The 14,645-nt window shown below is 39.3% G+C and overlaps 1 protein-coding gene across 1 annotated transcript; it reads right to left on the bottom strand.

Annotated features, from left to right (window-relative positions):
* Nucleotides 1–394: 394 nt before the first annotated feature.
* Nucleotides 395–12,926, bottom strand: LOC148658787 (acidic mammalian chitinase-like). The gene is made up of 12 exons (XM_088640421.1): nt 12,816–12,926; nt 10,200–10,268; nt 9,719–9,745; nt 9,418–9,622; nt 8,720–8,776; nt 5,020–5,185; nt 4,447–4,571; nt 3,732–3,855; nt 3,295–3,477; nt 1,726–1,842; nt 1,326–1,458; nt 395–839 (listed from the first exon to the last, which is right to left on the bottom strand). Exons 2-12 carry the CDS (start codon nt 10,222–10,224, stop codon nt 574–576), a joined length of 1,428 nt encoding a protein of 475 aa, XP_088496547.1. The 5' UTR covers nt 10,225–10,268; nt 12,816–12,926; the 3' UTR covers nt 395–573.
* Nucleotides 12,927–14,645: the final 1,719 nt, after the last annotated feature.

Consider the following 14,645-nt stretch of genomic DNA (forward strand, 5'->3'; position numbering starts at 1 on the left):
CAGGCTGGATCTCCCATTGGCTGAAAGAGAACAGAATGTTTTATTTTTTACTTGAAAAGTTAAGGTTTAAAGGTTTAAAGCAGAACACAGCACTACTCTTCCGTCATTTAAAATTAGGTTCACAGGGGAATCTGGTGACACAAAAGCAGGTTGTGGACCTTGTCAGTGTGTGAAGGTTTATACCTGGGTGGGTCCACTCTCTGCCTTGGCTTCTCGCTTTTCAAGATATATTATTCAGTTTGCAGCGAGTGAGTAGGGTGTAGGTACACTGTATTAGGGGTTCATGTGTGTAGGTCACGCTACACGTGAAGGTCAGGAAGCTCTGTCACAGACCATTACCAGCTGGAAAGATAATGCACATGATTCAGGCAAATAACTTCAAAACATCAAGGCATGTTGCTCCATAGTTTATTATTTAAAAGCTGGTCGGAAACATTAGTAGGAATAGTCAAAGGCAGCATTGTGTTTCATTTGCTGGGCAAAATCTTAAGGGAGTTAGCTGTGCTTGAGCTTACAAGGTGGTGGGGTGGTGGTGTCGCTGAGCAGGGAATATACGCTCTGATTACTTCGTCCCTATAGCCAGTTGCAGCACTTGCACTGGTTGTTAAAAACCAGCCCAGCACCGCACCTCTGGAGGTAGGTAATGCCATGCGCACATGAATAGAAGGCATTAGGGTCGTCTGTCTTAGGATATAGTCCATCAGGCTGGCCAGCGCAGAAGCCAGTGCCTGGTTTCCGTGTGGTCATAGTAGTTGTGGCCTTGGTGGTGGTTCTGGTGGTGGTCTTGGTGGAGGATGCTCCAGGTGGAAGGGCAGTGGTGGGAGGCAAAGCTGGGAATGCTGCAAAAAGAAAACAGAAACTTTTACCACTGAAATCTGTCCTGGGTCGAGCAGGCGGTCCTGTTGAAGGTGACTGGGCTCTTGGAGGCTCCTTGATATTTGGTGAGCCTCTCTGAAGAGAAAGCGACTGTTTAGGTCATTGTGTGACTTTCTGACGGGTGTCACCCATAGATGATGGAAGAGTTACCAATCAGCAGGTCATTTGCTCACAGAAGAGCAAACATATAACCAGCAACCCTAACCTCCAGTGAACATCTCTGCTACTAAGAAGAAGTGCATGGTACAAGCTGTCTGGACACAGCTTGGGCTTTGACAGAAATACAGAAATGACAGGTAAGACGTGGTACAATAAAGACTTATTGGGTGCATGTGAAGGAGTTAGTTTTATTACAAAGCAGGTCAGAACCCTCATCCAAACACCTGTTCATCTATAATGCCATGAGACGCTATTTTGCCATTCAGGCCAGAGGGATCCTAGTAGCTTACATATATTAAGCAGCGTGCGGAGGTGGGAGATGAGAGGGTAGCTTCCCTGTTTGCAGAAGTCTCCAGCAAAGTCATCCAGGTCGAGGGCCCAAACAAAGGCGCCTCCAAAGTTGTTATCCTTCAGCCATTGAACCTGAGAGCAGGCAGTGAGAAGAGGAGGAAAAGACAGGTTTATTGTTGCTGCTCTGCTTCAGAGAGAACATCTGGGCATGCCATTGCTGGAGGTAGAAAAGCAACAATGAAATACAGACATGTTAACCTGGAACTTATTTCACAGATGTTCTATGACTGACCTTACTGAAAGTACCTCTCCAGAAACCAAAGTCAGAATTGGTTAGTGATGTGGTAAACAGGGGGCAACATCATAGTCTCTGTTTTTATAGCAGCAAGGGTACTGTACCTTGGTGTTGTAGCTGTCCTTGGTGTCAAAGCCCACCCACTCATTTCCCTTAGTAGCATAGGGCACCTTCTGGTCATCAATCCACTGAATGCTGGTTCCTTGGAGGAAAGTGCAGATCTGAAAGAGAAGACCTCTTCTACTTAGAAGTGAAAAGAAAAGAGGATTTGAGGGAGAGCCTTAGCAGATTATGAGACTTTGCACAATCTTCTATTTCTAATTTTTTTATTCATTTTAAAGTTTGGTCACAATTTGGTTGACAAATTATAACTAAGAATGAAAAATCCTCTAGATAGATTCATTCATTTTCTATCTGCTTCTTCTACTTCATTGTTGTAGGGAAGCCGTGAACGATCTCTGCAAGCAACAAACAGATGGCAGGGTGCACCCTGGACGGGATGCCTTCAGATAGTTTAATTGAAAAAATCCAAAGATAAAGGGAATGTCGTGCTTTGACAGGCTGAAGGACCTTTTTTGCACCTATTTAAACTTGAACGGATACGATTGCAACAGAATTTTATACAAGTATTCACGCTCTTTAAAGACACTGAAAAACTCAACTCAGCAGACTGCTTCAGAATGTACAGCGCAACATGAAGCAGGTGACACAAGTCAAAACTGCTTGGTAGTTTATTTATAACTGAGAACAGCAAACACCTCTTTAGGCAAAGTGCCTCCTATTCTCAGTTTTGTTGTTGAATTAGCTTATAACTGTCAAAAGTCAGAACTGAACTCTAAACTCAACTGGGCCAAAAGGTGACATGTTAATGACATCTATAGTTTTTAAAAAAGATCTCACTCTTTACTGACCCTGGAACAGAGTACTATGTGACACAATAAAAATCCTTTTAGCTAAAGCATTTCTTGCACTTTTCTGATTTTAAAGTATGTGTCATAATCGTCATCCCTCCTCTACAGGGCTCTCTGAACATTTATTGTTAGTTTCATTATTACGTTCACCTGTCTCCTGTTTAACCTGTCACTATATAAGTTACGTGCCTCCTAAGCTCTGGGCTCAGTATTGGAAGATGGATACCCAGAAGCCCGCCTACCAGTGGGTCCAGGAGAAACCCGACAGCATAGGCTTCATCACGGCCTCCTGACCGTCTGGGTCCGAGGCTCGGAGCACCTGGCCTCGTCATTGTGTTTTTAACTTCCCTGTTCCTGTTCTGGTTCCAACTCGGTTCCTGTTTTAACTGTCTGTCTTGGATTGATCTCCCAGCTACCTGGACTTTGGACTGGGCCCTGTTTTTCCCTTTTGGACTCCCACTGGACTTATTTACCTGTGAACCCCCTCGCACCAAGATCACTATTGGTACCACCCCCCGTCAGTACTCTCATCCATTCCTCTCCGTGTTTTTCCCTATTGTCCTTCTCCAGTATGTTCCGGATTATATCATCTGCATAGGGTCCTAAATACACACTACAAGTAAAGACTTGCTCCTGTGATGGTGTGTTTCTTAAAAGTAGATGTTTTATCAAGACTGGAACTAGGAATAGGAATAAATGGACAATTAAGTAGTTTTAAATGCAGGAAGAGCACATTAGAATCTCCTCCTCTGTCCTGCTCACCTCATAGTAAGACCAGAAGCCCGCTTCACGGGTGTACTGGCCAGCGGAGGCGGCCCCACTGGCTGGAGCCCCAACTTTGCTGTCAGAAGAGGAAAGACGGAACGTGCGCCCATAGGTGGGAAATCCCAGGAGGAGTTTCTCCGGAGGAGCTCCCTGATCCCTCCAGTACTTCATAGCAAAGTCCTGAGGCCAGGGAGAGAAAGAGAGAGTGGGAAAAGAGTAGGTCATTATTACATTACCAGAACTTTACAATTTTGCACTGGGTCAGTAGAAGGTACATACCACTCAGTTTAAAAAATGTCTATACATAGACATTTGTTAGCAAGTAAACGTTTAGTGTATTTGAAGATGAAACATCTGAAAAATGTATTGTAATAAAACTTTTATTCAATGCCAACCAGGCACTTGGCTTTGCCTTGGCCCTCTACTTTACTCACAATGTTGAAGTAGATGAGGTCTCCCTTGTCAGTGGAGCCGCGGTACAGGGGGCTGTTGTGTCCAGTGAGGGGATCCCAGGCTCCGTGGAAATCATAGGTCATCACACTGATGAAGTCCAGGTACCTTGAAAGAGAGACACAGAAGAAAATGTGTTTCTCTTCAAGGTCCTGCAGGTTTCAGTAGAGAATCCCAATTTTACATTTGGGCCCTTCCTTCAGGGGTACTTTAAATCTCCATAATCTGAAGGACTGCCTCCGTACCATGAGGAGAAAACAGGATAACATTTCACCTGAGGTTTTATAAATCCTTTCTGTAAAGTGAGTTCTTAACTAACATTCAAAAGCCACTTTAATGTATGTATGTCTCTGGGACATGAAAGAAAATACTCAATACTCTGGGAGTATTGACAGAAAACTTACATGAACATGCTAAAAAAGCAAACTCCACTCAGAATGCTCTCCAGCCCAGAATCCAGATTCATAGAGCAGCAAAGCAACAGTACGAAGTGCTACATCACTGTGATACCCAAAGAATATTTATAACCATGCTGGTTTAAAAATAATGGCTAGCATTCAAAACAGCTTTAATATATGTATTATGCATCGATATACTGTATGTAGGGATTCTAAACATATGTTTAACTGATACAGATCCAAGAGACAATGTGCCTGATTGTTAATAGCTTCTGAGTCTAAGACAGAACTCCAGACTCACTTGGAGATCTCTGCAATCTCATAGCCGTTGTCAATGTTGCCTTTCCCGGCAGCCACTGCAGCTGTGAGCAGCAGTCTGGGCATCCCAGTTTTCTGACCCTCATCCTTAAATGCAGCTAAGAGCTCCTGCAGCCACAGAGAAATGGACATCAGGGTATTAAACAAATCAGAAAAGTTAAAATGCTGAAAACGTCACGTGTTGGCGTCATTTAATAATTATTGCTTACCACAGACAACTGCTAGTGAGTCATTGACAGGAATATTTTTTCCAACATTAAGAATCACTAATTGTTTTCTATTTTTTATCTTCTTAATTCGAAATTGCCATGTCTTAGCATGAGTTACTGCCACAGCCCACATGCTGCATAGAAACAATCATGAAAAAATAAAAGTGAAGTTCTCTGACTTCATGGCAGCATGATTCAACTGAAAACAACAATTTCCTCAAAGCCTCTCTGTAAAATTGCAGATCACATTGATATGTTACAATCAAAACTTGAAAAAACTATGAAAACAAATTATTATATCCATAAATGCTGTGTTGTTCGGGGAAGGCTGCCATGACTTGACCCACCTTAACCAGCGCCGTGAACCTCTGCTTGTCCTCTGGGGGGCTCCCTCGTGCTCCAGGGTATTCCCAGTCCAGGTCCAGCCCGTCGAAGCCGTGCGTCCGCAAGAAACGGATGGACGACTGGATGAACCTCTGCCGGTTTGCAGCTGAAGAAACCATGATGGTGAACCTTGGGGAGAACAGGCAAGGAAAGGGTTAATCCTGTGACGCCCATGCCCGGTCCCAGAGGTCCACAGCCCCGCGGATCTGCCAGGCAGCTCACACTCCTCAGTGATGAAGACTTTGAGATAGCTGGGATTCAGTCCAATCGCCTTAGTAACCGCTTCAGTGACTCTATTAAGATCTCTAGGATTGACTGAATCTTGGAGGACACTGTGTAATAAAACCAGGGAACAAAATCAAAGGGTCAATCCCTCAGCCTCAGTGCATCACACAGATTCGATTGATGGCTTTTCTTCTTTCTTTAATATTTGTCATAACCTCCAGCTGCACTATTTGTCAATGGTAAGTTGGAAAGGAAACGGTTGTTGTCAGTATTCGATCATCCAAGATCAATTTTCTACTGCAAATTCCCATGGACAGAAGAAATTAAACTTGCTTCTTTACAAACAAAATGCCTGAAGTGTTTAATTGTCATTTTTTTTTCACTGAAAGTTTGAGGTATTCGGGTTTACTTTTGAATTTGCTTGTACATTTTTAGGACATTTTCAAGCCCTTCCTCTGTCATTAGCATAAATCAGAGCTAATTTCAGAAAAATTAAAATCTGAAGTGTTATCAATAATGACAAGGAGACACACAAGGGTATAGCAAAATGAAAAAGAGAATGCAGTCCCAAAGGTACTAAGGTGCTGTCCAACAGGAATCTACAGATGCAGCTATTCAAAACGCGGTACAATGCAGTGGTCATGTCGCATCATATCGCAACATTTCGCATCATACCACATTAATGCAAATTAGATATGGCCATAGTATCCAGAATCACCTTGTAAAACTGCCAGGTGGAGCTAATAAAGCTTAACCTCTCATGTACAGCATTTGAGCTGTCACCAGAAAACACCTGGTTTCAAATCCCAATCACTGCTGAGGGACAATCTTTATTCGATTAAGAATTTAAGTTGTATACTCTTTAGACTTTTAAATTTAAACTGTGTATTAGAGCATGTTAATCATTATACATTAAAAAGTTGCTATATTTTATGATAGCAAGATTGCTCAGTTGGACAAAAGTACACAACCTACCACCTTTATCACAAATATTTTAATTATGCAGAAATATTTTATGCATCAAAGTCTTTACCGAAGATATTACTAATAGTATTAATAATGAATGACCTCGGACAAGCTGTAAACTGAAAGTATTACCCCGGTCCACATTCTTTGTAATCATCTTCATTGACAAAAATTAACACCACAGCATTTCGTTGATCCAATCACGTATTCGTTTCCAGTCATACAACGTAAGTCTTGAGAATCTCCAATTCACCATGCTTTTCACATGCTCATGAACGATATTAATTTAGGAACATACTGTAAACATATTATGTAAACTGTACTGTATATGGCTGGTCTTGGTAGTTTAAAGAAAAAATACACACCAGTATTCCATTTCTCCCTAAACATTTTAAGCATCAAAGCCTTACATTTGGTTATTTCAGCAACGTTTTTACGTGCTCCTTCTGAGCATATTACTGTACTGTACGTTTATATACTTTGTGAAATTTGATCGTTTTAACCTTTTCTGCGAATACGCTCATTATAGGAGTACTTTTAGAATTGGATTAATAGGGAATATAATATGGAATTCGTATCTAAATAAATTAATAACGGGTGATTTTTCTTCCTCGTGATCAGCTTAGAATCTCTGTGTACGCTGTAAGGTTTTAACTTTTTAATTAAACGTTTAAAATACACGAATTTCATAAAAACAACACACGTTTTGAATAGAAAAAATCATATTCTGTTGTCTTCCTGGTATGTACAACAGATCAGCAGGTCTTTTTTCCCCCAATCAGAGGCTCTGAAAACAGTGTGCTGCCCGCTGCGCTGCGTCAGAAGGGGAGGCGGCACCGAGAGAGGGAGGGAGCGCGGAGCTCAGTATTGCACCAATTGCGTCTGCATTCATAACTTAGTGTTTAAAATTAAACAACGTAAATCATTTTCTTTGACTTCTAAGTCCCTTGATTATCATTAAGCACAGGTTTATCACCACTTAGACTACTTTTTGATACCATTGTTAGACAAAGCAGGAACGTATTGTACTTTCTAATGACAGGTGGAAAAATTACAAATTTTAATCGTCTTTAATTTTGTTATACATTTTAGAAAAGTGTAATCTATACATACACCACAAAACTGTTCTCGATTGTATTTCTGAATGCTATGTTACACTTAATTCATTGTTTTAAATACATCGAATTAAGAAAGGTAGGTGTTAGCATAAACTATTGGTAATCAATAATATTAAATTTAGCACTAATTGTTGCACTTTTCCCCACATCTTGTAAAAATACATTTTAGTACTTCAAATATACATTAAATCTGACTATCAGAAAATACGTTAAATACACAACTAAAGAAAAAATAGGGAAAAATATCATTCAAAGTATTTTGCTAACAATGTTAACTGTTTATAAAAATAAAATCTATTAACTAAAGAATAGGATGGCACAGTTGTTAGTATGCTTTTTGTATGTTTTTTTTTTTCGTAAATACAACAGTAGTACCAGATGTCTCAGTGGCTTTCAAAATTGAATTATGTACACAAACCTCTGAACTAGAAAGATAAGATATCCAACCCTTTCTAATGGTGGCGAAGTGGTTAGCATTGCTATCTTGCAGCACTGGGGCCCTAGGTTAAATTCCTGCCATCCTGTGTATGTGGAGTTTGCATGTTCTTTCTGGGTTCTGTGGTTTTTCTCCTTACGTGTGATATGATTCCCTCTCGCACTCCAAAGCATACTGGTAGGTTAATCGGCTTATGGGAAAACTGGCCCTGGTGTGTGTGTGTGTTTGTGTGCGGCGCTCTGAACGAGTTAAACTTTGATGCAGGAAAAATGTATTTCCCAGAAGATATACTGATTCTCCCCGATGCAGTGCAGTTAAAAAAAATATCTCTGATACAGTTCCTTCAGGGATGATGTTAAAGACCATGTTGTTTGGCATGCACGAGCCAGAGATGTTTGTATTAATTAAAAAAACAAAAGCATTGTGAAAATACTCCAAAATGTGTTTCAGTTGTACAGGCAGAACAATTTCTTGCTGTAAAAAAATGTCCCTAGGCATAATTTGTTTGCTATAAATATGTTCCTAAAAAGGAATAAAAAAAAGCCATTTGATTCAAATAGGTTTGGAAAATCTATGGATACTTTGCCCTTGAGCTTTGAAGCTTTTAGATTCTTTGGGTCCTTTAACTGTAGGAGCACCCAATATTTAAAAGATTTAAAAAACTATAGCTTTCATAAAAATGTGAGAGTATCTTCATGCATTCTTCTTCATAGCACGTTACACTTAGTTTAAACTCAGCCTTTTGGCACAGGAACAAGTTATGTTCATTTAATTGCTTAGAACAACAGCCACAACAATAAAAACAAATGAAAAACAAAAAGATGTGATCCTAATTTCTGATTTTCTTCCTAGTCCCAGGAACACTGAGGGCTTGTTATGTGCAGTTACAGTAAATGCATAAAAGAAACAAAAACTTACTGGCTTGTCCCAAAGTTCCACCCTCCCACAGCCAGCAGAGTCTTCAGCTGAGGGTTCCTGTGAAAGAGCAGGACAGAAAATGATTCACTGGACCGTACAGTGGTGTGGTTGATTTTACAGAGCACTGCTACTACGTTAAACTGAAAATACAGCATACTGTCATTGAAACCAATGAGATGCAACAGAAGGGTATTCAGCCTTTCATTCCTGAACCAAACATATGATGGATAATGACTGAAGCTGTACTGTTTTTGTGATTTGCTAATAATTCTCAGTATATTGTAACCTTGGTAAATGAAAAAATAATCAGTGTCTCACTGTTAAACATCAGACCAAGTAAGGTAGTGGCAGCATCCTAAAACCTGTACAGAAATGTAGTGGTAATAGCAAGAATATAACAAAAAAATTGTTCCTGCAATTATGAGTTTGGAATACTGGAACATTCTGACATGTTAGTAATGTGTATAAAACACCCCCAGGTAATATCTTCTAAAACACATACACTATTTAATATATTTGAAACTTTCATAATGACTACAACATTACATCAGAGTGTCTGATTTGAACAAACTGCACGCTTCCAGTAATATTGTGAAAACCGTGCTGAAGCACTTGCCAAAGTTGAACCACAGACTGTTTACATTACAGAGGTGATGTAAGGGCATAACAACATTCACCCGTGAACTCCAAACACATACCTATTCTTTAGTGCGTTGAAGGACTGGTACAGAGTCTCGTCATTCCACTCATAGGTGACCATCTCATTAGCATAATTGATGACGGAGAAAGCATAGATCAGGTGGGTGCACAGGTGAGGGTCCACATTGTCAGGCAAAAACCGTCCAGTTCCAGGTCTGTACTGGGACCAGTTAGTGAAGTAGCACACCAGCTTGGTGGCAGAACCTGGAAAAATGAGCACAGGAGGAGATGGGCTCTAGTAAAGTCACAGAGAGGGGAACAGCTGCACAAGAAATGTCTGGCCCCGAACCATTCACTTACCCAGCTGAAACAGCAGCAGGCACAGACCTGTCAGGGAGACACAGGCAGGATGTTACTGGCGAACCATCAGTTTGTTTCATCACAAGGAAACACAACCTTTAATGAGCTATAGAGCTCTTGCTCCAATCACATATTTGCAAGAAAATTGCCCAGTTCTTGTGACACACCAGAGTAATGCAGCAGTTATGTTGTGCATGCAAAGATAGAAAACCCAAACCAGGACAATAAATTAATTGTTGATAAAAGTTTCAGTTGATGTTTTTACTTTTAATGAGAAAATCTTACTAAAAATCACTAAGAAAGAAAGCTGTTCTGTCATTGAACCATGTTCTATGAAAATAAAGCCAGTGTGACTGACTCATCACATTTTAGTTATTATTTTATTATTTTAGTTATTTATTTTACTTCTCTTGTCATTTTTCCATAAAAGTTTAACTATTGTAAAAGCACCACTTCAATGTCCCAGTTAAGTGAATCTTACCTGCTAAACTAGTCAGCTTTGACATTGTGTCTCTGCAGGGTGTTACTTCTCTGTTTCCTCACCTTCTATCTGAAAACAAGGAAGGAGAGAGTTATAAAGTACTGCTTGAAATAATACTCTCTCTTGGATTGGTCAAAGACTAACTTCCCCTAGCAGATGAATCATAGCTACTACCCAGTAGGGTTGAAGGATTGAATCATGTCTGTTTTTGCTGAATTCATAAATTAATACAACTTTATCCCTTCAAGGCAAGGCTGCTGTTACATCATCCAGGTGGGATTGCATATTGGTAGTGGTGGAGAGGAATTATTTGTGTAAATCACTTTCGTTGGAGCGCCCAGAAAAGAGCGATATAAGTGTAAGAATATTGTTATCATCATCATCACACAACATGGGTCCACAGTTCGGCTTTTGCACTGGGCCCCCAGGATACAGACACCCTCAAGGCATCAGGACCTATCCTTAACTGAGTTATATACTGTACCTCAGGTTATAACTTCTCTCAGAGCCCACCTTCTCAAGGCTCCCCACTGCAGACCACAACTGGGGATCAAATTCTCATACTGAGCGGATATGCTTTTCGCTTTCACACAGCACAGCATGGAGTGCTAAACCACAGCTGTTTTTTTTCCCCAAGGCTTTGCATGTCTCATTGCTCCCAAATACCAGCTATTTTTCAAATATCACATAGAGAGAATGCATGAATAGGTCTTTTAAAAAAAACAGTCTGAACAAATCTAAGATTGACTACTTGAAACTCTAGTCAAAAACTACTTGAAATATTTTATCTGCGTTTAATTTCCAAAGTATTTTTGTAGAGCATTATCTTTTTGTTTGCCTTGTGAACTTATATATATAAGTTCATAATAAGTTGTATTATATACTCATTGATGCTTTATTCTTTTCCTCTCATACTTTTTAAATTTCCATTTCACTGGATTACAATTGATGGCAATTGTTTTATCCAGAACACATTTTTCTCATTTAATTTATATAAATATCATTATGAAGTACTTAGAAATCAGAATTCAGGTTAATCAAAGAACATTGAAATGCACCTGTATTTTAAAAGTTGTTTGCTTACGGTGTAATTAATTACAAATTTAACATTCAATGAATTCATGGAACAAAAGGAGTCAATTCCACAATGATAAACAGAAAGAAAGAACAATTGTGCAGAAACATATTAAGTCTATGTTCAATTTTAAAAGACTACAGCCGCTTCCTTTCCTTTTAATAGTAAAAGTAACAGAAAGTGACAAAGAGCAGTATGATTTACCTGTAGTGATCTGAAAGCCTGTAGTGATTTTGCACCTTTACTGCTAATCTGTAAAACTAATTACAATACCAAAGTACAGAGATGGCAGGCTGATAGCAGATCATGTCTGTGTGAGATTTCAAGTTGGAATTTGCTCAACATTGATACAAGTGATGAGTTTTAATGTGTTTTTACGAAAAACAAGGAAATAAAAGTAACAAGTGTGAAATCGTCTAGAGAGAGATTTTACTACATTTTTGTAATAATTGAATAATTATTAACAAACATTGTAGAACCAGCAATAGAAATTCAAAACGATTAAGCTACAACTCAAGACTGTGCAAACATCTGGCAGATGATATTTAATGTAGAATAATTACCTGTAGATTCAGGTACATGCAGGTAGCAAAGCCAAAAACTACTGCTATAAGATATGATATATGAAGAAGCAACCTAAGAAAAAGACTTAGGTTGAAATAAAATTCCATCTTTTAAAAAGGTGGGAAAGGAATAAGAAGACAAATTAATATAGCTGTAATAAATTTAACTATACATCATCCTGGTTCTGAAACAAAATATATATATAGTAAAAATCTTTGGTCACTTTGTTACAAAGAAGATACTCTGGAATTAGATCAGCGAAGAGTAATCAGGTACATTCCAGCTCAAAGGAATATCCTACTCTGTTGGACTAAAAAAGCTGGATCTGTTTAGCCTACAATTCAGGTATTCACCCTGAAGGATGGTGGCAAAATCAGCTCATTAGAGTTATTGAAATTAGCAATGAAACATGAACCAGATGGCACAAGTTGAATATAAGAGGACGAGCATTTCAATTGTTGAAGTCTGAAACCAAGCTACCCCGCCATATTGCTGAAGCTGATAACATCACTTTTTTCAGGAAAATGCTGGGTGAGATTCTAGGATCAATTAGCTCCTAAACCCCTCCTCCTGACTGTATACTTTCTTACACTCATACAGTATGTAAATGCAAACAGCTAGAACTGGGACAATACACACTGAGGTAATACTGGCCATTTGCAAAAAATATAAAGAAAATCATTTGCATGTTTCTATATACATCCACTCAGATAAATATTTGAACAGCTTTCATCCCAGCTGTGTCTAATAATTTATAAACAATTTATTTCTGTCTAAATTTCTCTCAACAAACCAATCATACACCATATACAACAAAGTGAACTGACTGGATGTTACACAATACTGATGCAGCTGTTAAGATTATATCTCCAGTTTGTCTCCACAAAGCATGGGAGCAATTTCTGGAGTTACTGAGCAGCCACAGGCTCTCACAGGCTCCTACAAACTTGGCAGCTCTACAACCTGGTAACTCTTACCTCTCGCCTTCAGAAATGATCAGAAAGCCACAGGGTCCTCTTGTCCCAGCAGCGATAGGTCACAATGTGTGAAAAAGAAAGCTCAGGGTTTGAACAGAGGCATATAAACACGAATATAGGCAATAAACTTTATTAAATAATTACCTTCAAGATTAGATTTGATTAGGTATTCGCATTTAAAAAAACACAGACGCAGTGGAAGAGATATTAAAGAATAATATCAAAGAATGTCACAGAGCCAGAAATATACATACTGTATATAGTTATATATACAATATATTTTTTTTTCATCACTTGATCAGATAGGATATAGGATACACAAGCACGTTAAGACAAAGCATGTCTGAACATTTTGCCTTTATTCCCTTACTTATTAAGGAATGGTTACAGCTGTAGTTTGTTTTGGTGTCTTGCCATTGGTTGTACAAGATTGTACATCACTACAATCTTAATACAATGATAAGACACCTTTTCATACCTAGTTTGTGCCATACAATGCAAAAAAGTCCAATGTAATCACCCAGCATCTCTTTAATATCATGAGCCTTGTAGGTATTAGTTAACATAACGGTTACTGTACTATACTGATTTGATACAAAGTAAAAAAAAAACTTTTTAGCTAGTATTCTTAAAGTACTAGGTGCTAGCACTTACATGCTTGTAAAATAAAATCATTTGAATGCTCTTAATTTGACGTAACCTAACATAGTTACAAATTTGTCCAGGATTATTTTTCATATAATCTCTAAGACCACGGAAATAAACTATATTTGTCACTGTTAGTGTAGCTGGGGGGCCTAAATCCTTCACCACCCATGAGGATGAGGGTTAATATATATATACTGTATGGTTATAGAAATTCAGATAAAAATTATGTAACATGATTGAAAAAAAAGTTCATGTTTTACTTTATCATTATGAGGAATTAAGAAATGTTAAACTACTCTTCTTTAATCTTTCTTGCATCTTGGCAAATAATTAAACTGTTCACCTTTGTGCGTCTGCGAGCACCACAGGATTTGTGTTGTGTCAGCAAGACTAAGAATAACATGAGCACAACGCCTTATGAAACGTTGGACACATATCCTCTCTTCTGAAGCTGTGCTCTAAAACTTACCATATATAGAATGGTTTGTCCATTAACCCAGCTCAAAAAAGTTGTTGTTAACATTTGTTAAGGATATTGCGTTATCTGTTGTCTACGCCAGTGGTTCTCGAAGTGTGGTCCATGGACCACCAGTGGTCCGGGAGCGTGCGCTAGGTGGTCTGCGGGCTGACCTAATCATCTTTCTTAAAAACAGCCATATCACTCTGCAACTCACAACTGGCAGCCCACTGAAGCTCAGCAGGTGTGAGCCTGGTCAGTATCTGGATGGGAGAACTCCTGGGAAAAACTAAGGTTGCTACTGGAAGAGGTGTTAGTGCGGCTTTCAGGGGGTGCTCACACTGTGGTCCATGTGGGTCCTAATGCCCCAGTATAGTGATGGGGACACTATACTGTAAACAGGCGCCGTCCTTGGATGAGATGTAAAACCGAGGTCCTGACTCTCTGTGGTCATTAAAAATCCCAGGGCATTTCTCGAAAAGAGTAGGGGTGTAACCCCGGCATCCTGGCCAAATTTCCCATTGGCCCTTACCAATCATGGCCTCCTAATAATCCCCATCTCTGAACTGGCTTCATTACTCTGCTCTCCTCCCCACTGATAGCTGATGTGTGGTGAGCGTTCTGGCGCACTATGGCTGCCATCACATCATCCAGGTGGATGCTGCACATTGGTGGTGGTAGAGGGGATCCCCATAAAGCCCTTTGAGTGGAGTGTCTAGAAAAGG

The sequence above is a fragment of the Lepisosteus platostomus genome, chromosome 7, assembly GCF_059453375.1.
Source record: "Lepisosteus platostomus isolate fLepPlt1 chromosome 7, fLepPlt1.hap1, whole genome shotgun sequence".
Lineage (NCBI taxonomy): Eukaryota > Metazoa > Chordata > Actinopteri > Semionotiformes > Lepisosteidae > Lepisosteus > Lepisosteus platostomus.